This window comes from Drosophila obscura, unplaced genomic scaffold (genome assembly GCF_018151105.1).
Source record: "Drosophila obscura isolate BZ-5 IFL unplaced genomic scaffold, ASM1815110v1 contig_150, whole genome shotgun sequence".
NCBI classification, from domain to species: domain Eukaryota; kingdom Metazoa; phylum Arthropoda; class Insecta; order Diptera; family Drosophilidae; genus Drosophila; species Drosophila obscura.
The window spans coordinates 658,208-682,985 of record NW_024542736.1 but is presented as its reverse complement, the minus strand read 5'-3'; the positions used below and the strand labels follow the sequence as shown (position 1 = coordinate 682,985).

General features: G+C 46.7%; 12 protein-coding genes across 13 annotated transcripts; 7 read left to right on the top strand and 5 right to left on the bottom strand.

The window, feature by feature from the left end:
• The first annotated feature begins 3 nt into the window (after positions 1-3).
• On the top strand, positions 4-516 carry LOC111073312 (protein chibby homolog 1). Its single transcript, XM_022365587.2, has one exon. It carries the CDS (start codon positions 144-146, stop codon positions 450-452), a length of 309 nt encoding a protein of 102 aa, XP_022221279.2. The 5' UTR covers positions 4-143; the 3' UTR covers positions 453-516.
• Positions 517-1,438: 922 nt separating this feature from the next.
• On the top strand, positions 1,439-5,144 carry LOC111073303 (cell adhesion molecule-related/down-regulated by oncogenes). Its single transcript, XM_022365575.2, has 5 exons — positions 1,439-1,883; positions 3,034-3,217; positions 4,042-4,157; positions 4,220-4,433; positions 4,500-5,144. The coding sequence occupies exons 2-5, from the start codon at positions 3,091-3,093 to the stop codon at positions 5,132-5,134; spliced, it is 1,092 nt and encodes a 363-aa protein (XP_022221267.2). The 5' UTR covers positions 1,439-1,883; positions 3,034-3,090; the 3' UTR covers positions 5,135-5,144.
• A 526-nt stretch (positions 5,145-5,670) lies between these two features.
• LOC111073305 lies at positions 5,671-6,514 on the top strand. Its single transcript, XM_022365580.2, has one exon. It carries the CDS (start codon positions 5,715-5,717, stop codon positions 6,393-6,395), a length of 681 nt encoding a protein of 226 aa, XP_022221272.2. The 5' UTR covers positions 5,671-5,714; the 3' UTR covers positions 6,396-6,514.
• A 192-nt stretch (positions 6,515-6,706) lies between these two features.
• LOC111073300 (lysosomal acid phosphatase) lies at positions 6,707-8,627 on the top strand. The gene is made up of 7 exons (XM_022365570.2): positions 6,707-7,065; positions 7,147-7,242; positions 7,300-7,428; positions 7,500-7,613; positions 7,689-7,826; positions 7,888-8,292; positions 8,363-8,627. Exons 1-7 carry the CDS (start codon positions 6,880-6,882, stop codon positions 8,525-8,527), a joined length of 1,233 nt encoding a protein of 410 aa, XP_022221262.2. The 5' UTR covers positions 6,707-6,879; the 3' UTR covers positions 8,528-8,627.
• LOC121405536 (uncharacterized protein C15orf61 homolog) lies at positions 8,524-9,096 on the bottom strand. The gene is made up of 2 exons (XM_041596401.1): positions 8,877-9,096; positions 8,524-8,802 (listed from the first exon to the last, which is right to left on the bottom strand). The coding sequence occupies exons 1-2, from the start codon at positions 9,031-9,033 to the stop codon at positions 8,672-8,674; spliced, it is 288 nt and encodes a 95-aa protein (XP_041452335.1). The 5' UTR covers positions 9,034-9,096; the 3' UTR covers positions 8,524-8,671.
• Positions 8,704-11,554, top strand: LOC111073297 (delta-1-pyrroline-5-carboxylate dehydrogenase, mitochondrial). Its single transcript, XM_041596400.1, has 3 exons — positions 8,704-8,796; positions 8,881-9,208; positions 9,665-11,554. The coding sequence occupies exons 2-3, from the start codon at positions 9,129-9,131 to the stop codon at positions 11,421-11,423; spliced, it is 1,839 nt and encodes a 612-aa protein (XP_041452334.1). The 5' UTR covers positions 8,704-8,796; positions 8,881-9,128; the 3' UTR covers positions 11,424-11,554.
• Positions 11,555-11,720: 166 nt separating this feature from the next.
• LOC111073296 lies at positions 11,721-14,953 on the top strand. Its single transcript, XM_022365565.2, has 3 exons — positions 11,721-13,656; positions 13,724-14,110; positions 14,162-14,953. Exons 1-3 carry the CDS (start codon positions 11,832-11,834, stop codon positions 14,848-14,850), a joined length of 2,901 nt encoding a protein of 966 aa, XP_022221257.2. The 5' UTR covers positions 11,721-11,831; the 3' UTR covers positions 14,851-14,953.
• LOC111073311 lies at positions 14,865-15,349 on the bottom strand. Its single transcript, XM_022365586.2, has one exon. It carries the CDS (start codon positions 15,314-15,316, stop codon positions 14,933-14,935), a length of 384 nt encoding a protein of 127 aa, XP_022221278.1. The 5' UTR covers positions 15,317-15,349; the 3' UTR covers positions 14,865-14,932.
• A 224-nt stretch (positions 15,350-15,573) lies between these two features.
• Positions 15,574-16,426, bottom strand: LOC111073310 (ADP-ribosylation factor-like protein 3). Its single transcript, XM_022365585.2, has 3 exons — positions 16,219-16,426; positions 16,029-16,163; positions 15,574-15,963 (listed from the first exon to the last, which is right to left on the bottom strand). Exons 1-3 carry the CDS (start codon positions 16,345-16,347, stop codon positions 15,688-15,690), a joined length of 540 nt encoding a protein of 179 aa, XP_022221277.2. The 5' UTR covers positions 16,348-16,426; the 3' UTR covers positions 15,574-15,687.
• A 78-nt stretch (positions 16,427-16,504) lies between these two features.
• On the bottom strand, positions 16,505-17,717 carry LOC111073307 (ADP-ribosylation factor-like protein 3). Of its 2 annotated transcripts, XM_022365583.2 has the most exons (4): positions 17,441-17,712; positions 17,047-17,175; positions 16,849-16,980; positions 16,505-16,786 (listed from the first exon to the last, which is right to left on the bottom strand). In XM_022365583.2, the coding sequence occupies exons 1-4, from the start codon at positions 17,441-17,443 to the stop codon at positions 16,511-16,513; spliced, it is 540 nt and encodes a 179-aa protein (XP_022221275.1). In that variant the 5' UTR covers positions 17,444-17,712; the 3' UTR covers positions 16,505-16,510. The 2 variants fall into 2 exon arrangements, with proteins under 2 accessions (XP_022221275.1, XP_022221274.1); XM_022365582.2 differs by having other exon boundaries at positions 16,849-17,175; positions 17,441-17,717.
• On the top strand, positions 17,306-19,128 carry LOC111073301 (RCC1 domain-containing protein 1). Its single transcript, XM_022365571.2, has 4 exons — positions 17,306-17,886; positions 17,970-18,501; positions 18,564-18,639; positions 18,697-19,128. The coding sequence occupies exons 1-4, from the start codon at positions 17,769-17,771 to the stop codon at positions 19,126-19,128; spliced, it is 1,158 nt and encodes a 385-aa protein (XP_022221263.2). The 5' UTR covers positions 17,306-17,768.
• Positions 19,129-23,354: 4,226 nt separating this feature from the next.
• On the bottom strand, positions 23,355-24,221 carry LOC111073308 (Golgi-associated plant pathogenesis-related protein 1-like). The gene is made up of 4 exons (XM_022365584.2): positions 24,100-24,221; positions 23,696-24,042; positions 23,554-23,637; positions 23,355-23,499 (listed from the first exon to the last, which is right to left on the bottom strand). Exons 1-4 carry the CDS (start codon positions 24,139-24,141, stop codon positions 23,412-23,414), a joined length of 561 nt encoding a protein of 186 aa, XP_022221276.2. The 5' UTR covers positions 24,142-24,221; the 3' UTR covers positions 23,355-23,411.
• Positions 24,222-24,778: the final 557 nt, after the last annotated feature.

Here is a 24,778-nt window from a genome sequence, read left to right as displayed (position 1 = left end):
CGAACCATCCCTGGCTGGCGGTTCTGTTGTGACCAACGTCCTGTCCCTGCGTGTTGTCCGTGGCAACGTGCGGAACAACCACAGGCACAAACGACGAGCAAGTAATTGAGTTGGTCAACTTTTCATTTCAGTTTCATTCTGCCATGCCGCTGTTCAACAAAAAGTTCGAGTCCAAGCCCATACCGACGCGTCAGAATCGCTGCAATATTGGCATTCCGGCCATAGCCGAGGATCTGGATGATTTCCGTCAGATTTCGCTGAATCTGGGCCACAAGGAGCTGCGCTTTGCCGACGGCATCTGGATGCATTCGTCGCGCAAGGGCGATGTGGACGACATGCTGCGGCTGAAAAAGAAGTTCCGTGTCCTCGAAGAGGAGAACAATATGTCCAATTTGAAGATGGAATTTATGCTGGATCTATTGGCGGAGCAGGCATCGGAACTAACGAACTAAAGCCCCAGGCAAAGAATACATTTGAAAATTTAAAGAAATAAAATTAACCTAAACCTGCCATCTAGTTAATAGTTTTAATCTCGCGCTTTATTTTTCAAAATTCCATTCACTAAGCTACACCTAAAGTTAACTGCTTGTGATAAAATCACAACCACATACTTGAGATCTATTTATAATACTCCTTTATATGGTGTATGCCTGTGCATGGGGTGGGGGAGAGATATGAAATGTTCTGTTTTGGGACTTGGGGGGCTTTTGTTGACTAGACCATTGGGCATTAATTTGGGATTTGTTGCGCGAACGTTCGATGAATGGAACTGGTCAAATTGCTGGCATTGTTGTCGTCGCCAATGGCAGCAATCTATAGACGCCATCGTCGGTACGCCGTCAGGCTGCCGCTTGGCTCCCGCTCTATTTATTGTTGTGTGTGTTTGATAAGCTGCTCTGATAAGTCGCCATGGCAATCGAACGGAGTTGGTACGACCGCCAGTGTTTGTGCGCACGGTGGCCGATATGATAAACCTTCTGATGAGCCCCACAAGAGCTGTATAAATATCCGACGGTTGGCAAATGGGAAATTTACATGGCCCGCCCCCCCCCACACTTCGGGAATCTTTTAGACAAATTTTGTGGTTGGATCCAGACTAGCGCGATAAAGCTTAACCAGCTCTGCCGCAGTCTAATCTCTCTATCTCGCCCGTGCGGGTGGCGGGGGTGTGTATACATAGGTGGTTGTGGCCGGTGGGCCCATATCGGTCCACTCCATCGACTACTGTATATTTACGCATTGATATTGATATGCGATAAGCAAAACTGCTTATAAAACACATTTATTTCGTTGTTCCCAGAGCGAGCCCCATAGCCCCCCACTTACAGCTACACCACCAATGCCAAACGGTAACCGAAGGCAGACGATACGATAGACGATCGCCACGGCACGCCTCGCCTCGCCTAGCCACCGAGGGGTAACACTTGTTCGATTCGTGTATTACAGTAGTTTGTTGATAGCCAGCCCCACGTACGGACGTGCACGGGAATACGGAAAACAAGTCCGCAGCAAACGATCAGGAGATCGATGTGGGTCTACATTATTTACCGACAACCCACAACAATTGCCAGCAGCAGAAACTGAAGAACAATAGAGCCAAAGAGATTGCGCGGTGTCAGCAGAAGTGAAGATCTCTTCGATGTGCAAAATCGCCTCAGGCCAGTGGTCTTAGAGGCCAATCAAAGTCTGTGTGGCCCTAGGATTAGGTAACCAGAGACGCGAATAGTTCTATCAGCAGCAAGCAGGCGCATCGCATTAAAAAATAAAAACAGCCATATCAGCAGTACTTCCTGCACATTGACGTACTTCAATCAAATATGAAGCCATTGTGTCAGTTGGCCATCCGCTGATGGTTGGAGCGCCCCCAGAGAGCTCTGTTCACAGTGAGTGCTAAAATTGTATTTATTTGGATTAAAGTTTTGCTTTAGCTTGTTGCTTGTTTTCCGCCGTGTTTGCTGGCCATATAAACAAATTGTCTATTAAACAATCAACTTTTCACCTAATAAATGATATCGTATAAATCAATTGAGTCGATGCCAATCAAGTGGGGCAACACCACTGATAAATCTCCATCACAATGGGGGCAGATCGATCTCCGTTCGTGGAAAATAACAACAGCAACAGCAACAACACGAAATGGCAGGCATAAACAAAACGCCCATCGAATCAAATGTTTTTTATGAGCTTTCCTGCTTAAGTGATTCGGGAAATGATTTGTCCGTGACATTCCATTTAAATTTTAATTTAAACCGTGTACGGCAGACATTACATGAATTAGAATTCTAGGTGCAAGCCCAGAATTGCTTGAATTGTTAAAGAAATATTTAATTACGTCTTGTGCAATTTTTGGAATATCAGTCTTTTGATTTTGGTTGCAGCAAACGTTTTCCCGCTTTTCATTTTTAACTAAATAACTAAAAGATCCACCTTCCACTCCCTTCGTGGTATTCCTTTTCCACTGCCCACCAATTGGTTTACCATTACAGCCCTTCCTCCCCTTTCCAGCGCTCCTCACACACTTTTGTGTGTGCCTCGAAAATTCTTTGGTAGCCCCCAAGCAGAATTGATAAACGAGCAGCATTATCGCTGCCGGCAATGATTTATTGTTGCATAAATGGCACTCACTATTTATTTATTAATAAATGGAAAGCTAAATATCAGATAATTTATATATATATGAGTGCCAAGGATTTGTGTCTAAACGCCTGTGTGTGTGTGTGTTTGTGTGTTTGTGAGCCAATGTAGAGCACTTGCCCCGCGCTTCGCCACAAATGGCCAAGTAAATAAACAAAAGAACATTTTTACACTCACGCTGCGCACAATAAAATGTGTGAAAAATATGTTCGAGCCCGTGGAAAATGCAGCCCAAACCGCTCCCTCCCGCCGCCGCCACCAATCAAAATAAATAAATAAATACAAATTTTGGAGAGGCGTCGAGTGTTTGCTGAGAAATTAAATGAAAATCGATCACAGGGGCAAAAGCAAAAGAGGAAACCAAATAAAAATAAAACCAAATATATTCTCCCATTACAGGCCACCAACAAAAACAACAACAAAAGCAAGTGGATGGCATTGACTCGAATGGGCTAAATGGAAATGGATCCGATGATTAGACAGAGTTACCATCATCTGTGGTCTAGCCACATTTGGCTTTTGATACTGCTTTACATCTGTGGCGGATGCCAAAAAGCTCACGGCCACTTTGTGGATTACACAGGTAAGTTGACTGCTGCTGGCCAAACCATTTTGAGTTCGAATTTCACAGCTTCTTTGACCTGCACACTTTCGGCGGCAGGCTGAATGAGCTGCTAAACCTATTTATAGGTAGAATACAGTTTCAATTGTGGGGTGTATCAATTACAAGGTGCAACAAATGGAAAACTTTTAAATGTGCTTTGTACGCGAAAAAAAAATTGTTTGTAGGTTTTATTTTATTTTGACTCAGAGCCTGAAGCGCGTATATCCACAAAAAGTAATAGGTTGGCAAGCAAATTGTATTACCTTCTAGAAGATTTTTGATCCGGATGATAGAATGGATATAACTGAAGATATAGGGACTCAAAGTTGAAGATTTCTACCAGCTTTAATGTTTCTTCTTAAGCTTAGATCGATTTTTGAGCTTTTGAGCAACAAATGCCTCGCATTTTCCAGCTAAACCAACTGAACTTACACAGAACTATAAAGTTCTGCTGCCTTTTATTCTTAGTTGAAACGAAAATAAATCTGCAGTCGGCATATAAAATTCAAACTAATCGCATACTGATCCATAACCAATGGAATTAACGTAACCGAACCCAACTGAAACCCACAGCTCAACTTATTTCCATTTCACGTTTCCGTTTTCATTCCACAAAAATGCTTGGCTCGGATTATTAATCGTATTTTTTTTTTTGGGAGAGAGAGAGAACAGCAATTGATAAGATACCGCTGTTGCGCCTATCAATTGCTGTCAAAATGGTAAACAAACATTTTGGCATTGAATTGATTGGACTGTTTTCCCTGTTTCTCTTCTTCTGCTGCCTTCACTGGTGGCTGGTGCAGAGAACACAGAGCTGATACAGCAGCGTGCCGGCTACGATGTGAAGCTGCAGTGCAATCTGAAGGGTCTGCTGGACGATAGCAAGCTGGCCGACATCCAGATACATTGGTACTTTAAGGTATAAGTATATTAACCACATTATCCTGCATTTACTGATGCCTTGTTTGCATATCCACGCAGCAATGCAGCGACAACAATTGCTATCAGCCGGAGGCGGCCGATGACTGGACAGCCCTGCCCTGCGAGCCAAGTCTGTGCCGGCCGGAGCTCTGGCTGCGCAACGTAACGGAGCGCTATTCGGGCCTCTACAAGTGCAGCATCAATCCGCATGTCTGGGACGCGACGCAGGCAGTGGACGTGCAGCTGGTGCGCACCTACCAGCTGGATGTGAAGAGTAAGACTTTTGTCTCATGCCTGTTTAGTTGCAGCTCCCTAAGCTTTGATTCTCTGCATTCGTTAGACAGTTCGCTGGCAGCGCCCGAGTTCATGGACTCGTATCCCAGCAACAAGACCGCCCCGCTGGGCAGTCGAGTGGTGTTCCAGTGCAGGGTGCACAGCGAGGAGCATCCAACCATTAAATGGTTCAGGCGGCACACCTACGTGGGTTCGCTGCCAGCTGGCGAGGGGCCACCCTCCACGTTGCCAGCCTCCAATTTCAGTGCACACATCGTGCGCTACAATGGCCGCACATATGAGCCGCTGTCCACGGACTCAGAGATGCTGATCGGACCGCAGATCTATCTCAGCAAGCTGATTCTCGACGGCGTGCGACTGCGGGACGCCGGCCACTACGCCTGTGCGGCCATCAGCTATCGCGGCCACAAGATTCGCGAGGCCTTTCTGGACGTGCTGCCAGCTGAGGAGCCGCAGGAGGAGTACTGGATCGACTATGACAACAGCGATGAGGGTGCTGCCGCTGGCAGTGATCCACGCGAGTTTCTGCTGCTCTTCCTCATGCCCTTGGGCCTGGCGCTGCTTCCGTTGACCGTCTGGTGCAGCTATCTGGTGTACAAGCGCTGCTCCGGACACGGTGACTGCCAGAGCATGAGCTCGGACGAGGAGTTAGACACGGAGCGGTGTGTGCTGGGTGGCTGAACTGAACGGGACTACCCCCCGTTCGGTAGCGCCGGGGCAAGCTGCTATACGCTTATTACGTTTACGATTTACGATTTACGAGTGTGAAGACTGTGCATAGACCTACGGATTAGATATCGAAAATTAAATGTGTAATTTAAGTGTTTTTATTTCAACTTACATGGGGAGTTTCATTTGTATCCAGCTCGGCTGGGATTCTTGCTTCATTTATGATTTATTTAGTTCCGTGTTGTATTTTGTGCTGAGCGATGGTTATGTTCGAATGTTACTAAAGAATATTACACAGTTCAAAATTATTATTCAAATTATTTTCGTATGAAATTCAAAATTTGTCCCTTCTTACCGGTTGCGGCGAAACGACCAAGAACAGGATTGTGCGCTGCCCCCCTTCAGCTGATCATCATCCTGAACGTTTGAGTTCTGTGTGTGTGTGATCTTGTTTCTTCTTTTTGTTGTGAGTTGTGAGTGTTGCTGCCTGCTGAATCCACCAATATACAATAATTCTTATACCGTTCTGCCTGCAGTTCCGGGGCCAGCCAGCCACTCTGCAATTACAGGCAGGAGCATCCATTAGTCGGACATGTCGGGCTTGAATCAGCACTACCAGGACTACTACCTGTTGCCGGGCACATATTCCTATCCACTGGCCACGTCCGCCACACCAACGGTCAGCGCCTATCTGCCCAACTACGATGAGATGTCCTGGCTGGTGCCAGAGAACAGCACGGCCACCTATGTGGCCACGCCCCTCGGCGTGATCAACTATCTGTCCGATCTGCAGACCCAAATGGCCTTTCCCACGCCGCAGAATCTGAGCAGCGGCCTCATCTATGCGGTTCTCAATCCGGTGCAGCAGCATGTACCCGTGGCAGTGCCCTTGCCACTGCCGGCCTATCCCCAGGCGGTCTATGGCTTCAGCCAAGAGCACCACCAGCCAGTGGAGCAGATTCGTTATTACCGCTTGCTCACCATGTCTGAGGAGGAGGTGGAAGAGGAGCAGGAGGAGGAGGAAGAGGAGGATAACTCCACACAACTGCAGCCAGAAGAAGACTCAACGCAGGGCGCTGGCGAATCCGCACAGGAGCCAGCAGCAGCTGTGCCAGCGCCTGGCAAACGCAAGCGAATCTACCAGGCAGAGGAGGGCTATCTGGTTGAGGAGCCCACATCCTCGGAGGACGAACAGGACGAGCGCAGGGAGGAGCCCAACAACGCAGAAGCAGCAGCAGCCACCCTTTCGCTGGACACTCGCCAAAGACGCTGACAAAATCGAAGCTTTGCCTTGTGTGTAATGTAATGTACACACGGAATGTACGTTGTACCCTGGCAAGGAATTGTTTTATTCATATTTATAGTTACAATTGAAAAAGTGATACATCTCCATATACCACAAAATGATGCAAGATTTATTCAGGGCAGTGCAGGGCATCAGCTAGTCGAGTCAGTGTCCCACTTGGCAGGCACTTTTCTCAATGGCTTTTGAGCAGCTAATTTAATTATTCGCACATGTCTGTCGCACCCATTCTCTCACTCACTCACTCTCTCTCTCTCTATCTTCGGTTGTGGCTGTCAGCTGCTCAGTTGTTGTGGGGCGTTTGTTGCTGTCGGACGTGGGGGTCGGTTCACGCTGTTTGTTTATTTTGATAGTGTGCTGTGCTGTGTGCTGTGATGCAAAAACACTCCACTCCGCGAGTGTAAAATAAACAACAAAAACTATTTTTAGCCTGCAAAGATTCGGAAAGATTCGCATGCGACTGCAGCAGGAGCAGCATAGTGAACTAATCATGGTGCAGCTCGACTGCAAATCGCGACGGGGCACCAAAATCTCGGTCATTGTGCTGGGCAGCGCCCTGTGCTTTGTGATGATGGCATACTTTGTGTTTGGGGACAGCAACGACGAGCAGGGCTTGCGAAATCTACGCATGATATCCATTGTGAGCCAGCTCCAGCGTCGCCCAAAAGCAACAACTTTGACTTTAATGCTCTCTCTCTCTTGTTATTTCTTTTTGGGACAGCTGTTTCGTCATGGTGCCAAGAATCCGAGTGGATTTTATCCGCTTGATCCGCATTCAGCGCACGACTGGCAGGGTGGCATTGGTGCCCTGACACCGGTGAGTAGGTGGGCAGACACCTCTCGCACCTTCACTTAGAACGATCTTTCTGCACAGAGGGGCAGCCTGCAGGCGTACAATCTGGGCAAGAATTTGAGGATGCGCTACTATCGCCTGTTGCCCCCGAACAGTCTCTATACACAGCAGCAGGTGCACGTGCTCAGTTCGGCCGCGGAGCGCTGTGTGGTGCGTCAAGCAAAAAGTAATCCATCACAGATGCGGTAAACCTAATCAGCTGTGGTCCCGTTATCTTTTAGATGAGCGCCCAAAGCGTTTTGGCCGGTTTCATGCCACCGCTGGAGAACAACAATGTGCTGCCCATACCCTGGCAGCCGGTGGCTGTAAATACATTATCGCGCAACGATGACATTGTAAGTTCCCCCATTCCCCATCCCATCCAAAATCTGTTCTATGTAAAACTCAGACACTCTATCCTGCCGTTCCAGCTGCTGGCCCAGAAGAAACCCTGCCTTAAATATGACACCATATTGCAGAAGCTCTACAAGACTCCAACGCCAGAGCTGCAGAAACTGAACGAGGACAACAAGGAGCTGTACAAGCTGCTCACAAGGAACACAGGCAAGGTGGGACAATCCACTACCCACGCCCTATAGATGCCGCTTAATGGATTATCTCCACTTGCAGAACATTTCGAATGTGTTGGATGTGGAGCTGCTGTATGGAACACTGAAGACGGAGGAGGAGGCTGGGCTGGTGCTACCCGATTGGACCGAGAATATATATCCAGAGGAGATACGACCGCTGGCCGAGCGCAGCTATGCATTGTTCACAGAGTCCAATCTGATGAAGCGCATCAAGGGTGGTGCCTTCCTCACCGAAATACTCAACAAAATGCAAAACAAACGCAAGAAGAACTTGAATCCAGATCGAAAGATATTCCTGTATGCCGGGCACGATGTCACCCTGGTTAATGTGATGAATTCGCTGGGAGTGCTGGATCAGACGGCCAAGCTGCCGCAATATGCGTCCGCCCTGGCCTTTGAGCTGCATCACAGCAAATACTTTAGTGATGGCGACTTCGAAGTGAAGGTTTGTGCAGGCAAAAAATACTTTTTTTCTATATAATATCTACTTATCTACATCTATATCCCTTTTGCAGTTGGTTTACTATTACAACAGCGACGACAAGTTCCCCAAGGAGCTGAGCATACCCAATTGTGATGTGCCCTGCTCACTCACACAGTTTGAGGCTTCGCTGAAGGCCCTGCTACTGGACAACTACGACGAGACCTGCGAGAATCATCCGCCCGACTGCAGAAATTAAAATTTTTATTTTTATTTGTATTTTTCGTTTCGTTTTGTTTGTTTTGTATAATATAGAGTAAACGGTTTGCAGCTGCCCCCAAAGCAGCCAAGTTGTTAAATGTCTCACATTTCCCTCTCATTTGGATGCCTTAACGCCTCAAAATTAAAATCGAGCCCCCTTATCCTCGGCATACAGAAAATAAATTGGCACCTTTACCGTCTCGCTGACATGTACGATCTCTGTATGGCTAATTAAGCGAATGGCAGCCAGTCCATAGAAGAGCATAGGTAAGCCTGCGAGACGGTTGTCGGTTAACGTTGTCGGTTGAGTTAAGTTTACCATGCCAGAGGCCTCCGCCTCCACTCACCCAGATTGATCACTTTCAGCACACGAAAGAATTTGTCTTCGAGCGACAGATCCTGCACCTCGCGCCTGCTGCAGTGGTACTTCATATAGGGATAGCAGCCGGTTCTCAGAATGTGGTAGTTGGTGCCCGTGTCCAGAGTCCAATTAAAGTGCGACATTCCACGCTGATCGTTGCTGACATCCCTGAACTGAAATTGCAGACTGTGTCATAAGGATTGTGTTTTTGTTGCGCATTCCCTTACCTTCACGAAATATGATGTCCAGGGCGGCTCTTGGCATTGCTTCAAGTATGCGGTCAACACTTCCGAGGCACGGGGCTTTAATAAAACGCGGGTAAGATGCATTGCAGGCTCAAAATTAAGGAACCCTTATTGGAATTCGCCCAATTGTTCGCAAACGGTATTTAAATTTTTAGAATTTAAATTGCAGCTCATTATGCAACGAAAATATGAGTCGCGATTTAGTGTGACCCTCAGAAATATACAAAAATACCAAACAATATACCAGGGAAACACGAACCGTTCGTGTTACTCGATTTTGATATTCGGTTATATATTAATAGCTAGATTGGAAACTCAGCACTTAACATATAATTTTTTCCAATTTTCTAAAAGATAGGTTAATTGTAAATCTGTTATGGTTGCAATTAATCTCAACTCTCACAGCTTAAACTGTAACATGCGCTCCAAAGCGCGAGTATCGACCAAATTCACAGGACATCACGCGGCAAATTTAAAATTCTGTAACTTAAATGGTTTGTCTCACTTTTCAATTTATTTTCCTCCTTAGCGTGCTGGCTTATTTCAGCAAAAGATGCAAGTCCCGTCGTGCTCACCTGGTGGAATACTTCGATCAGGCGCCAATTGTCAACGAGAAGCTGTTGGAGTACGAGGTAGGGTCAAACGAACGCAAAGAACTCGAGGAATCGCTGCAAAAAATTCTGGCCATAGTCAAGCACGTGCCCATCGTGATCGATGGTGTGGAGCACAAGGTTCCTGAAGAGCTGCAGCAGATCTTGCCGTACAACATCAAGAGGCCAATAGCTCGATATGGCCACGCACCCAACGCCATGTTGAAAATGGCCATCGGGAAGACTGTGGAGGCACAGGAGAGATGGGACAAGACAACGTTAAGGGAGCGCATGTACATATGGCAGCGGGCGGCTGAAATGATTGCCACCAAATACCGCTTCGATGTTGTCGCTGCCACAATGCTCGGCCAGGGCAAGACACTGCGGCAGGCGGAGATGGATGTAGCCGAGCTGGTGGACTTTATGCGCATCAGTCCCGTCTTTCTGCGCGATGTGGCCAACTACGAGCCAATCAACGACTGTCCGGACACCCAGCGCAACTACATGCGGCTGCGGGGCTTGACGGGCTTCGTGGCTGCCATCAGTCCCTTCAATTACACGAGCATTGCGGCCAATTTGGCCTTCACGCCGGCCCTGATGGGCAACGCTGTGATGTGGAAGCCCTCGGATTCGGCCATTCTGTCCAACTGGTTCGTGTTCCAGGCAATGCGCGACGCTGGACTGCCCGATGGTGTGGTCAACTTTGTGCCCTCCGAGGCGACGACCTTTGCCACAGCGGTCACGCAGCATTCGAAGCTGGCTGGGATTCACTTTACGGGCACCTCGGGCGTGCTGAAGGTGCTGTGGCAGCTGGTGGCCAACAACATCGACGTCTACCAGAACTATCCACGGCTGGTGGGCGACTCGGGTGGCAAGAATTTTCACTTCGTGCATTCGTCTGCCGATCCCGAGACAACGGTGGCGTGCACCATCCGAGCGGCCTTCGAGTATGCCGGCCAGAATTGCTCCTCCTGCTCGATGCTGTACGTGCCCCAGTCGCTGTGGGAGTCGCACATCAAGCAGCCGCTGCTGGACATTAGCGCCGAGCTCTTTGTCAGCAAGGCCACCTACTGCGACTGCTTCTACTCGGCGCTGATCAACAGGCGCGCCTACAATCGCATCTACATGTGGCTGCGCTACATTGGCCAGAATCCCAGCTGCCAGCTGCTCACCGGCGGCACGTGCAGCCAGAAGCAGGGCTACTATGTGGATCCCACCGTTGTGCTGGTCAGCGATCTGAACGATCAAATCTGCCAGAAGGAGCTGCTGGGGCCCATACTCTGTGTGCATGTCTATGCGGACGAGGAGTTGGCGCCCACCATGGCCAAGGTGGCGGAGATCAATCACGGCCTGATTGGCTCCATCTTTGCCAGCGACGCTAATTTCATCGATGAGGCCTACAGGGTCTTCAAGTTTAATGTGGCAAATCTGAATGTCAACGACAAGTCCACTGGCGCCATGGTGGCCAAGCAGCCGTTCGGAGCCGGTCACATGACGGGAACCAGCGACAAATTGGGCAGTCCGCACGCCCTCTTGCGCTGGACATCGCCGCAGGTTATCAAGGAGTCGTACAAGCCACACGTCAACGTCTACTATCCCTACATGGATATAAGTGATGACATCAAGAACATTGGCAAGCCTCAGCCCGAGGCCAAGCTCGAGGCCAAACCCACAGACGGCACTCAACTCTCCGCCTGATACTCACTGGCTGGGCTTGGCTTGGCTTGTGTTCCTTTCTTGTGACCCAGAGATCCCACTCACAGATGGTTACAAAATTTTAATTGTGTTTTTTTATTAAAAGGGCAGGCGAAATAATTATTTTTGTGTGCACATAAAATTGTTGTTTAATGGCGGGTAAACTTGAGGGGAAGAGCGGCAATGAATATATTGTACAAATCTGTAAGATCAACCCCATCTAAAAGCCCGGAACATTTCCGTCTCTATTGTGTTTATATGTCAGATTCCAAGCGCCCTGATCATATGATATATAAAAATAAAAATATAATATTGAAGAGCGCGCGCTGGTGACTTACAATTTTTGCAGTGCTGCTTGGCGGATGACGGGCTGGCTAAACAATTGACGTAAATTTGTGAAAAGAACATGAGATGTCTGCATGGAGTGACCATCAGCATTTAGCCCGCGCTGTTATCATCTGTTGCTTCCTGCTGCCACTGCTGCTACCATCGATCACGAACGCTGCAGCACACGAGCGCCGAGCGCTGCCCAAGGAAAAGATGCAACGGCAGGACTCTGCCACCTGGCGAAGAATGCTGGAGGATGGCAGGCGGCTGCATACACAGCTACTGTACGATGCCTATCGCGATAGGCTGCGGAACACGGACAGCGAGGCAGTGGCTGAGCCGCTGAATCAGGAGAAGATACCCGCGGCCCATTCGCCCATCGAATACGCAGCAATGGAGGAGCATTCAGTGGAGTCGGGGAGAGGCCTTGATCGACTCTCAAAGGAAGAAAGGGAAGGATCAGCCGCTGGCAAGAGGCCCCCAATCAGTGGCATGTTAATATTGAAAATGAACAATGAAAACTCAGCCATCAATGCAACGGCAAGGGCGACTCATAAACAGGAACCGGAAGCGGCAGAAGGAGACCAGCGGCAATGCAAGCCAACTGGAATGTACAGAGAGAGCGGAGCCACAAAACTCTCCAATGAGCAGCCAGCCAAATCGCTGAGGGACACCTTAATCAAGTCCGGTTCGTTTGGGCTCAGTGCCTTGACTGGGCTAATGGATGTGCTCGACCGGCTCGAGCAGGGCGATATGGTAAGCGAACTGGCGAAAAGGATCAGCGAGGGCATGGAGCCACAGCTGAGCAGCAACAGCAGCAGCTCCCTGCTGGGTGGCAGGGTCAATTTAGCCTCAGATGAGCTGCTCGATAACGTGGATCCACAGAGGGCGGCGACTAATTTCAAGCACATCCTGAAGGACTTGAAGAAGCGACGACCGAGTGACCAGCTGGGTGGGCTCTATGACGATTACCTGCAGATATTTACCCAGGCGCTGAGTGATCAGAAGTGTCCACGTGCGTCCCCTCGCAGATCGAATGGACTGAAGATGAGTCAATGTCGCGCAAAGCCAGCGAGCCTGGCCGCTGATCGGGCTCAAGGACAGACAAAGAAAAATATCAAGTCGAAGGTGTTGGCACCGGAAACCGATTACATGAAAGCCCTGGATACGTTCCTTAAGATGGGCAAGGAGAATCAGTTGAATGGCGGCCTGAAGCCCTACTACCTTCCGACATCCAAGAACCGGCAACTCATCTGGAACGAGGTGCCGCTGATCAAGCCGGGACTGAGTCCGGAACCAGCCCATAAACTGAAAGCGGAGAGCAGCAAGAAAATGCGACTTCACAGCGACAAAAAGAGACTCAAATTGTTGGCCAGCGATGAGCATGGCTCCAAAGTGAAGATGAAAACGCCACCTGCCCCAGCGGTGGAGGGTTGTGCTTCGGCTCTGGATCCCAATCAAATTATAAATGGCCTAAAGGCCATCAAGCAGACGCCGTTCTACAATCTGTACGATGAGTACCAGAGGCAGATGCAGAGCCTCAAGCAGAGCCTGCAGTGCAAGCAGGACTGGTGGCGGGAGGTGATGGACAAGGGCGCGGCATTCGCCCGGGCACTCTCCAAGCGGGATGTGCCCAATAATCTCTATCCGCTGATAGCGCGCGGTGCCCCAGTGCCCTTTCCCGAGGCACTAATGAATCAGGCCACTGGCATGGGCCAGTCCGTGCCGCAGATTGGCGGCAATATGATGGACAATATGGCCAGTCAAATGAATATGTCGCCCCTGGAGTTGGCCCAGCGGCTTGTGGGCACGAATGTGCGTCCAGCTACAGCTTCTGGCGCTGCGCCCAGTGCCATTGCTTCAGTTGGTCGCATGCCTTCAGGATTTGGCCCGGTTCAGGGACAGTTGGGTAAGTTTTTCTTAACTAAAGCCTTTAGTTTATGACTGTTGTTCTCTCTCTCGCTCTCTACAAAAAGGAAACCAGATTGGCAGTGGACAGGTTGTGAGTTTGCCATTAAATACCTTTCGGAAATCGTCGCAGCTTGTGCCGCAACAACAGAAACCGCCCCAAGAGATGGTCATACAAGATCCGCCGACACAAGAGTCGCTGCCACAGGACCAACCGACACTGGAGCCAGCGAAAAATGTGTCAATGCCCAAACAGGAGCCGCCCAAACAGGAGCCATCCAAACAGGAGCCATTGGGCAAAGATAAGGATAAGGATCCATCCAACATAGCCCCAGTGCTGGACAAGATACTGCAGCGTTTGGAGACAATGCAGGAGAACAAATGCAATAACGCGACCTCCGCCGATGAGAAGGAGCTTCAAGAGCTGCCCTGCTGTTTCGCCGATCCAGCAGATGGTAAGACCCATTCGATTCCAAGGCCACCCAATATCTCCCTTTCCTTCGTAGGTGCACCCTGCGACATAAATGGTTCCTGGGAGTCCCTGGTGCTGGGCGTGCGCATCAATATACGAACGCCCAAGAAAGACAGACTGCGCGAGGGGGAGAAGAAGGCATCGTGCTACAATCCCAAGGGCGACAAGTCCCGGCGACAGTGCGTGAAGATTAACCAGTCGCAGCTGAAGGACAAGTCGGACGCCAAGAAGGATGAACTCCTGCACACCGGCCTGACGCTCAATATCAGTGTGCAGGAAACGGTGCCGCCCCGAGCCCATGTGCTCATCGAGAATCTCACCGATTGGGATTTTTCGGGCCATGCACTGGGCGTGCTGGGCGGGCCCGTTTCGCTGGCCTTCCGCAAGGTCAAGTCCAATCTGGTGGGCAACTTTGTGGGCTATTGTCGCACCTGCGGCTGCGTGGACACCATTTTTGGTTCGTGGACCTTCTGTCAGCCGTCACGCGATTGCCAGGACATCACCATGTCCATTGTGGATAGACGGGATCTGCTCAGGCGCTACAGCCTGGACGAGAAGCGCAAGAATCGGTACAAGGAGCAGCTCTATTTGGGCAGCAAGTTCGCCCGCGTCGAGAAGGAGCGCATGGAGGCGGAGCTAATGAGATTCGAAAAATCCACTCCCCAGCCGCAGCTGCAGCTGCAGCTGCAACAGAATGAGGCGGCAGCTCCACGCTATTGGTAGTTTGAAAAGTTCAATTAAGTTGTTCAATAATTTTCATGGTTGCATTTATTTATTTTGTATTCATTACACGTTGCCCCATTGATCAGTATTCTGATTTTGCCTGCTCTTTCTGGTGGCTGATGAAGGACATGGCATAGCCAATGGACCGCTTCACGCAGTGCTCGTCCATCTGGTTGTGTGACTTGCACTGGCGCAGCTGATCCGTCACATACTCCACAATTCGGTGCCTGATTGGGGCGCTCTCGATGCGCTCCAGTCGCTTCTCCACCTTGTGCATCAGCACATAGGCCTGGGGATGATCGGCCACATCGCAGGGCCACATCGAGGAGTGTCTGTGCGACCAGCTGGGACTCATCTCCTGCGATTCCTGGTACTGCCGCGATTCATTCGATTCGCGCAGCGTCCTTGCCTGCACCTGGGCCAAGGCCAGGACCGTAGCGAGCACTAAGAAAAGCAGAAAGCGCATTGCGATTGGATGTACGAATGAAACTACAATATTGGTTTCCTATAACTGAGTTGCTCGTTTTATAGAGGCCCTTATCAGCCAGTGAAAACCGCTGACGAGCAGCCTCAGCCCTGCAATCTGTGGCCTCTAGTTTTCCACACAAAGCACAAATTTTCTTTGATAAGACAGTTCACTGGCCTTGGATTAAGCTGAGGTGATTTTGCACTGACAAAGTGCTAATACCACGTCAGAGAGGGGGGGTTGGGGTGTCCATTGATTGGCAACTATTAAAATTATATGGCAGGGCACTTTGTTAATCTACATTTAAAATTTAGAACACAATTACAGCCGAGTGAACGAATTAAGTTCGAATTAAACTCTCGATCGCTCGCTCACTTTCGTATCTTCTTGGCAATCCAGCCGATGATGTCCTGAATGCCGTTGCCTGTTGTCACCGAACACTCCAGTATATTCCACTCGCGTCCCTCCAAGCGGCTGAGACCCATCAGGTCCACCACCGAAAGGCTGGACAAAGCGCCCAAAGCGTCCTGTTTGTTGGCCACAATTAGCAGTGGCACCTGCTGCAGTCGCTCGTCCAGCAGAACATCGCAGAGCACGCAGCGTGCCTCGCTCAGCCGAGCCGCATCCTTGCTGTCGATAACAAAGATCTGCGGATTGATGGAACTTTTGTTAGGTGGCATCAATCAATGCACACTCGAGAGTGGCGTCTTACCAAGGCGCCAACATTGTGGTAGTAGTTGGCCCATAGATTTCGCTCCCGCAGTCCGCCGCTCAGATCGAACATTTGTATTTTGGTATTTTTGAGTTTAAGGCGCAGCTCAGTGGCCCCCATAGAGGCAGCCACGTACTGTAAAGTAATGTTGGATTGGGTGGCTGGTTAAGCTACTTAAACACACTCTTACACCGTGACATAATTGGTCTGCTAGGCAGGCTGTCAGCGCGGATTTGCCAGCATTGTCGAGGCCCAAGACAAGCAGACAGGGTTCTCTGGCACTTGTGGCCCGGAGCTTACGAATGAGCGTAAAGCACATGGTTATCCTAGTATATTTAATGCTATGTAAGTGAAGGTTCTATTCCAGTGGAAGTAAAACTGAATTTCTACTATGTTTTATGGATATATATTTATGAGTCGAACCTTAACATAGTAAGTAGCACACACACACACAGACAACGTAGAGTAAAAGATTGCTTAGATTATTTCTTCATGTTCTTGCACACCCAGTCCATGCCCTCCTTCAGGCCGGTGCCATTGACAGCTGTGCAGGCTTTGATCTCCCAGGTGCGCCCCTGCAGCTGCACCAGGCTCATTTTCTCTGCCACTTCGGAGGCAGTCATGGCCTCGGGCATATCCTGTTTGTTGGCAAACACCAGCAATGGCACCTGCTTCAGGCGATTGTCCATCAACAGCTCAAACAGTTCGCTGCCCGCCTCCGGCAAACGGGCCCGATCCGTGCAATCAATCACGTAGATCTGTCAAGTCAAGGATTGGTTTTTTTTAGAAGAATTACATGGATTAGTTGGACAGAGCTCACCAGCACATCGGTATTCGCAAAGTAATTCTTCCAGTAGGGCCGAATCTTCCACTGTCCGCCAATGTCCCACACATTGAGCTTGAAGCCATCGGCTGCCACGGACTTGATGTTAAATCCGGCCGTGGGCGTTACCTGCAGGGGTTCACTCCTTATTTTTGGGGAAAAACAGAAACGCTTCTGTTTCTTTTTCATACGCACCGTGGTTATATCCTCGGACGCCAGTTGCTTCAGGATCGTTGTCTTGCCCGCATTGTCCAGGCCAAGTAGCAGAATTCGTGCCTCCTTCTCCGGATTGGGTCGCAGTTTGCGTAGCAGCGAAAGCAGACCCTAAATTAACAAAATATTATATTAACTTTCATTTGAATTTTTGAATCGTGTGTATAGAGCGCGCCAAAAGCACAAAGCAGTGCTGCAAATCGTGTGGTGCGCACGTCTAGTGTTAGGCAACGCAGCTTTTACGAGTGTGTTTCCATGGTAACGATCTCGCGACAACAAACAAAATTAGATTTTGGGGGAAAAATTACTTAATAACAAATTGTAATTGGCTATTACGCCACGAGAGTGACCGTGAAGCAGTTCATAACCTACATACCATCTTGCTCGATCTGAAGGCGTCAACAGCTCGTCACTATCTGTCGCCGGAGATTTTGTACGATAAGGTGGCGGCGGCGCGGGCGCTCCTGAACGTGTCTTTTGGATTAGGAGGAAAACTGATAGAAAAAAACCACCACCAAACACAACATTTCAGTTTCAACGCCAGGCACCAACTGCCAAACAATTCTCTCAACGCTCCACCAACCAACAACAACAGCAACAGCAGCAGCGAGAGCGGGGCAAAAGCGTCGCTACGCAACCGCCGGGTCTGTGTCTGGTCTGGGTCTGGTCGGCACCGTGTGTGGAGCCGTCCGAAACGGAAGAAGATGCGACAGTTACTATTTACGGGCTTCAACGCATTTGGCCAGCATGAATTTGTAAACAGCCCCCACGACGACGACTGCGCTGCCAGTGGCAGTGCCAGTTCCAGTGCAGGTTTTAGTGGTTTGTAACTGGGCAACAAAGCCACCGCCACGCGCGCTCTCTCACCCAATTGAAATGTATACTAAGCAGTCCTTTCATTATAGAAATAAATGCGCACGACGGCGGCAACAACAACGAAAAAAACCAGTGCACGATCGCGTTAGCTTGGCGTTACACCGCCTATGCCTGGGGCCGGAAGTTGCGGCTGCGGGGCCTCCTCGAGAGGGAGCGAGGCGAGTGCTTGGATGTGGAAGCGCCTGGAGAGATAAAAGCATTGGCCGCCTGTGACTCGCACTGCTTGGTTTTGCTCTACACTGGCGAACTGTACAAAATACAGCCCAAATTGGAGGCGACACTGCAAGCGATTAGACTGGAAAATCCCCCCAGACCATGTACGGCAACGAAGCGGACTATTTTCGGGGCGGCCAAGGCTCCTGCAGCTCCCATTATCGAGCACATTGCCTGCGGAACGACCATCAATGTGGCTGTCAGCTCTGTGAATGCGGTCTACTCCATTCCCAGTTGCCTACATCAGTTTCCCGAACGCCAGTGGCGAGTCCAACAACTGGAATGTGGACATGAGCATGCCCTGCTTCTGAATGGCAACGGCGACGTGTACATCTGGGGAAATGGACTGTAGGTATTCCCATTAATGAATCATTCTCTGATTTTTGACAGTTTTGTTTACTTCTCCAAAGTCGCGGACAGTTGGGACAACAGACATTACGTGTGGAAGAGACGCCCCAATTAATGGAGTCGCTGGCGGGGATCAAAGTATGCTCTTGGGTTCGTATCTTATCTCAATTTGTCACACTCGAGCGTTAATTCTAGATAACTGGCATTGCCGCGGGCGGATGGCACAGTGCGGCTATATCCGCATTCGGAGATCTCTACACTTGGGGTCTCAACTGCAGCGGCCAACTGGGAATGCGGGTCATGAGACCCGGTGGCTTGCTGAAAGAGCCCACCGTGTATCCCCTACCTCAGCTGCACGATCTGCCCCACTGTTGCGGAGAGAGTGGGGACGAAGAAGGCGTTTGTGAGCCTCTCAAAGTTTTTGCCGGCTCTCGTCACACCCTGCTGCTTCGGCGGTGTGGGAGGCTATGGGCTAGTGGCTGGTGCATCCACGGTCAGTTGGGCAAGCAACTGTGTGAGCAGAACTTTTTGGACGCATTCCAAGCTCTAGATGGCTCTAGAGCTGGTGCAGACCTCAATTTCGTCAACGTCATCTGCGGCCCTTGGGCAACGCTGCTCATTTCCTGAGTGCTCTGGTCATTGAGTGCCTCTTAGGCAGAAGAATAAATTATATTTTGATATTGATTACAATGAAAGATTTGTTTTGGAAAACAAACTATTGCTTCAGCAAATGGGACACTCCGTGAAGGGTATGCAATTAGAGCGCAAGCAGCCTGATTTCTTGTGGCATCAGAAAACTTCAATTTAAAATTTGTGGCACACATATATTATTTTCTTTTAAATTTTGATTATTTTTTTTAGTTAAGTTGATTCGACTTTTAGTTATTAATTAATTTTTTGTAGCATATTTTTGGGTCGAAAATTTTACGTAATTCGCAGCATTATGCCGTTACCAGCCGGTCAGCTTGTGTCAGAGTGCGAATTTTACAATTTCATAGTGACGAGCTTTGGTCAGCTATGATGTTAAAGTAACATCTAAGTTAATGTTAAATGTCCGGTGTTAATGTTAAATGTCTATGTTAAAAATGGCCGCGGTATACTACATATACGCGTATACGTATACTACGTATACGTAGTATACCTCAGGGAAAGAAGTATATGTGCATTGATATTACTTACAAAAAAACTATTAAAAACAAAGAGAATGATTTAAACTTTTTTTTATATATATAGTAAAGGTACATATTAACAAAAAAATAACAATATTATTTTCATAAACTTTAAGAATAACTAAATATTAAATGAATAACTTTCCATTCATATGAAATAAGTATATGTGCATTCTAAATGAAAATTAAAAATACTAATGAAATTATTTTTTTTAAATTTTTATTTTTGCTTATTAATAGTTTATATGCTTTCCCTTTTTAGTGAAAATTTGATTTATCCGGGTGGGCATTGAGGTTGCCAAGTTTTTAGAATTGTAGGGTTAATTTGATCCCATTCCTGTAGCAATGCTTTTTTGAGGTCATTTACCGTATCAAACTGGCGTCCATTCTTATAAATTTTGTTGGATAATATTCTCCAAAGATCCTCTATTGGGTTAAGGTCCGGACTGATCGCTGGCCATTGCAATAAGGGAATCTTCCTAGCTTGCAAAAAGTTTTTTGTTTTCCGTGCCGAGTGGATGGGCGCGTTGTCCTGCTGGAAGATCCACTCATCCCCGTAAAGGTTTCCAGCAAATTCAATGAGTATTGTTTCCAAAAACTCTACATACATTTCTGCATTTGTTCTGGTGGGTATAAAACAAAGTGGGGACTTCCCAGCATACCCAAATCCACCCCAAACCATTAATGATCCTCCACCGTGGTTTCGATTATGGCAGTGCTGCCGTGGTTGCCTTTTGTCGCGCCAATACTTTTGGCAGGAGTCAGGACCGTCCAAGTTAAATTTTTTTTCATCCGAAAATATAACTTTAGTGAACTCCTCTGACCAAAATTTGTACTTCTCAGCAAATTCTAGTCGAGCGGTTATGTGGCGCTTCAATAACCTCGGTACAGCGTCGCGGGAAGCATATGTAACCATTTCGGTTTCGTTTAAAATTTGATTTATACGTCTTTTGGATATGTCAAGCTTCAGTTGACCTTTGATCTCCATGCAAGACTTGTTGTTTTGAACGGCTAGACGACGAATTTGCCTCTTGCACCGCGTATCGATTTCAGTGGGTCTGCCGCTTCGCTTTATTTTTCCATACATTTCCGGATTTTTGAGAAAGTTTGCTATTGTGTTTCTATGCCGATTTAGTCTAGCGGCAATATAAGAAGTATTCTTGCCAGATTCGGCCAGGCCTTTGATCAGACCGCGATCTCCCTCCGACAAATGTGTTCCACGTGGCATTCTGCCGTAAAATCAAAATTATAACAAACATTTATGTCTCCAAACGTATAAAAACAAGTTTACTTACATTCTGCTGATTAAATAACTTTTTTGGACCACACTTCTTAGCTTACCCGCACGCGATAGCACAATAATCTAAGCTTGCACATATACTTATTGCCTTTGAAAACCACGAGTTGTTACACATATTATTTAAAACGGTACAAAGAATGAAGCGCAAAGAGGAACATTGGAGTGGGAGATCTTTATAATAGATAAGAGTACAAACTTGCATACCTACAAAAAATATACCGTTACGTTTATAGAAAATATAAGCAAATTAAAAAGTGCACATATACTTCTTTCCCTGAGGTACACCCCATGAAAAGTCTGATAAGAATTTAAACTATTTATACCCGTACTCATAAAGTCTTAAGGGGTATATTAGATTTGTGGTAAATGTGGATGTGTGTAACGCAGAGACGAAAACATTTCCGACCCATATATAGTATATATATATTCTTGTCCAGCATCAATAGCCGAGTCGATATAGCGATGTCTGTCTGTTCGTCCGTCTCATGTATGTCGCGCTCGCACACACTCTGCCATGAGCAGTGCACGACCTTTGCGGAGATGATGTGGAATCTACATTGTTTATGTAGAATATAGATAATGTAGATATATGTAGATAACAGATATAACTTAAAAATTTAATAATATGCTCAAAAATGTACATACAGTTGTGTTCAATGAAATAGTAGGTGCCGCACCTCATCACTTTCAAAACCCTTTTTGAGATATTTCTAGTCTTTCAAATTGAACAATTGATACCTTTACGGAAAGCCTGGAATGTAAGCATTAGAAACTTGAAGAAACCCCATTACATTTGCATTCTATCTTCTTGTTATTTATGACTTTAGACAACTACCCATGATATCTGCTGTTCAATGAAATAGTAGTGCTGGGTTAAATTTATTTTTAAAAATGAAAAAACAAAGCAAATTAATTTAAATAAGTCACCATCCGTAAGCTCAATTTGGTTATTGAATAATTTGATGAAAGAAAGTTTTGGACATGGCGGTACTTTTGATTTTGAGGCGTCGAAGAAATCATTGCTCGGTCCAGAAGAGGAGACCTAAGAGTTAGACTAAAAACTTAAGGCAGGAGGTATAATGGGATTGAAAACTAAGTTGTAGGCACTCTCACTATTGTATTTAACCCAATTAACTAAAAGAAGTAGACTGGAAATCGATTTTGTATGCGAAAAAATGATTTTTTAGAGGATGGCGATGGTCGAAGGCAAGACCAGGCCTTCAATATCCTCAAAAATTATGAACAAAATTTTAAATCGCTCTGTCAGTGATGTGACGGTTCTTAGACGGTTGATTACACATTATTTGAATGCAAGAAGTCCCAGAAAGCACCGCGTTTGGGTCTAAGAGTACATGGGTGCACGACTTCAGTTTGGAAAAACGCATGTGGAATGGCCTGTGTCACAGTGACAAAAATACTTTTGACTAAAGATAGTAAAGTTGTATTATATGGTAAGATAAACTCAAAAGATTATGTTTGGCATTCACAGAAATCCGATTACCACCTAAAATCATGAAAAAATTAGCATTGGGCATGCTAGGCTGAGCCTTATGGGGCCCAGCTCATATGAGCTAGTACTTTCTGGCCTGGCGTTTGAGTATAGTATGGTTTTGAGCAAAACTGAGGATGTAGGCATACTTTAGAATACATTACATTCATATTACAGTTGAAAAATTCCTGCTAAAAGGATATTTTAACCGGATAATGACTTAAAACACCCATAAAAGCTCGCTAGGAATTGATTTTTATCGGAAAAGATCGACGTTTTTCCATGGCCAACTGTCCAACTGGATATTAATCTCATCGAAATCTTATGGGGGAATACCAAATACATTATTGCAACTGCAAATCCGTGAACCAAAGCCAAGTTTTAGCAAGTGGTTCATGGATTATTGGCTCAAATCCTATTGAAGCGTTGGCAAGAGATTAATGACCCATATCCGGCCGGTGCAAGTTCGAAATGAAAACCAAATTGATTAAAAACTAAATATTAAAGCTCAAGAAACATGAAGATCATGAAATATATGTTTTTATTTGAGATTCGTTGTTTTTTTCAATGTTCTAAAAAAACACTACTATTTCATTGAACAGCAAATTTCATGGGTATTCGGCTTATGTCATGTTAAACAAGAAAATGGAATTCAAATGAATTGACATTTCTTCGGTTTTCTAATGGTAACAGTCCAGTCTATTTAAAAAGGTATCATTTGTTCAATTTGGATAGCTGGAAGTGTCTCAAAAAGAGTTTTGAAAGTGATGAGGTGCGGCACTACTATTTCATTGAACACAACTGTATATACTGACTGAGTACGGGTAAAAAAGTAGAGTCGCGTCCAAAGAAGCCACTCACACGTTCTTTCTCGTTTTACCATTTTTTTTATTATAATTATTGTAATTATAATAATTATTATTTTATATTAAATTATATTATTACGGAAAATTTAAAACTGATCCAAAAATAATTGAATGAGAACCGAAACTAGGAAAAGGATACCAAACCCAAATGACGTAGAACGATCAGCCTTGCCCCTAAAATCATTAAAAATTGGTATAAGATATTCACAATATGGCTTAAATACTTACTTGGCTACGGGAACATTTTCCTTGAATTCGGATATTATATTGCCTTTTGGCTTGTAGCGCGCCACAACGTAATGGGTTTCGTCCCTGTGAAGGTTGGTTCGATTGGGCGTATTTCTAAATATCAATGATCGATTCCACTCACTTTGAAAAGAGGCCGATGCCCAGTTTGGTAGAAGCCTTCCAGATGAGGGCCGTGAAGTGTTCAGTTTCCGAATTTAACCGTGGTGCAGAATAATCGTGCATGACCCTTTCGTTATACCAGTTAGTTATGCAGTCTACCGGCTTGAGGCGGGTTATGCACAAGTTTTCTGTATACCCATCAAGTGACGATGACTCGATTACACCCTTTATGGACAGAGTCTTTGCATATTCTTCGCACGCGGTGCTGAGATCCTGGTCCAGTGACAAGGCCGGGCAACCGTGAAATCCTCTGAACTCATTGTGCATTTTAAGGGCCTCCTGAGCAAAGTCCCCATGGATCTGGGCGAACTAAAATCAAAGTTCAGTGGTGCTGCTTGCTTGTATTATTTATTTAGTTTCACTCACCCCACCAAAAGTTAACAAGATCAGAATAATTTTGACCTGCATTGTATGAGAATTTTTTTTAGAACTGAATAAGTTATACTTTTTCCCAATCGATTGGCAGTATATGCCAGGCTTGGAACGATAGAAGTCTCAGTATTTTTATAAAATGCATTTGACAATACTGTTTTTTAAACTTTAACTCAAACATAACGTTTGTTTCCATTAGGAGTAGACGAAACTCTTTTTCGAGCAGTTTTTTTGAAGGTTTCTTTGCTTCAAGGCTTAATGCAAGGATCGGCCGCACAGATGACATTCACAGCCGCGACGAGGACATAGAATAATTTCTATGAGTGGCAGATATTAAATTTCTTGAATTTGGCGGCAAAGGCCCCGCACAAGGCACGAGGTAGCAGAACCTTCGCAGAACCTGCAAGGTCCGGAATTTAAATTAAAGGACTTTTGCTGAAAGGTTCGAGTGCTCCTTCCATTTTAAATCATATCTATTATTGTACGTAAATTTTCACAGATAAACTGAATCAATTTGGACAAAATTGGACCTGCAAATCGTTTAAATGGGGTGAGCCTTAAAGTCAATTAAACCATCCAAAACAATTCGTTTGATTCTTCTGTTCAGTCACAGCATATTCATGTTACTGTTTTGGCGGTTAATCATATACTATTTAAATCCGAATGGCTACAT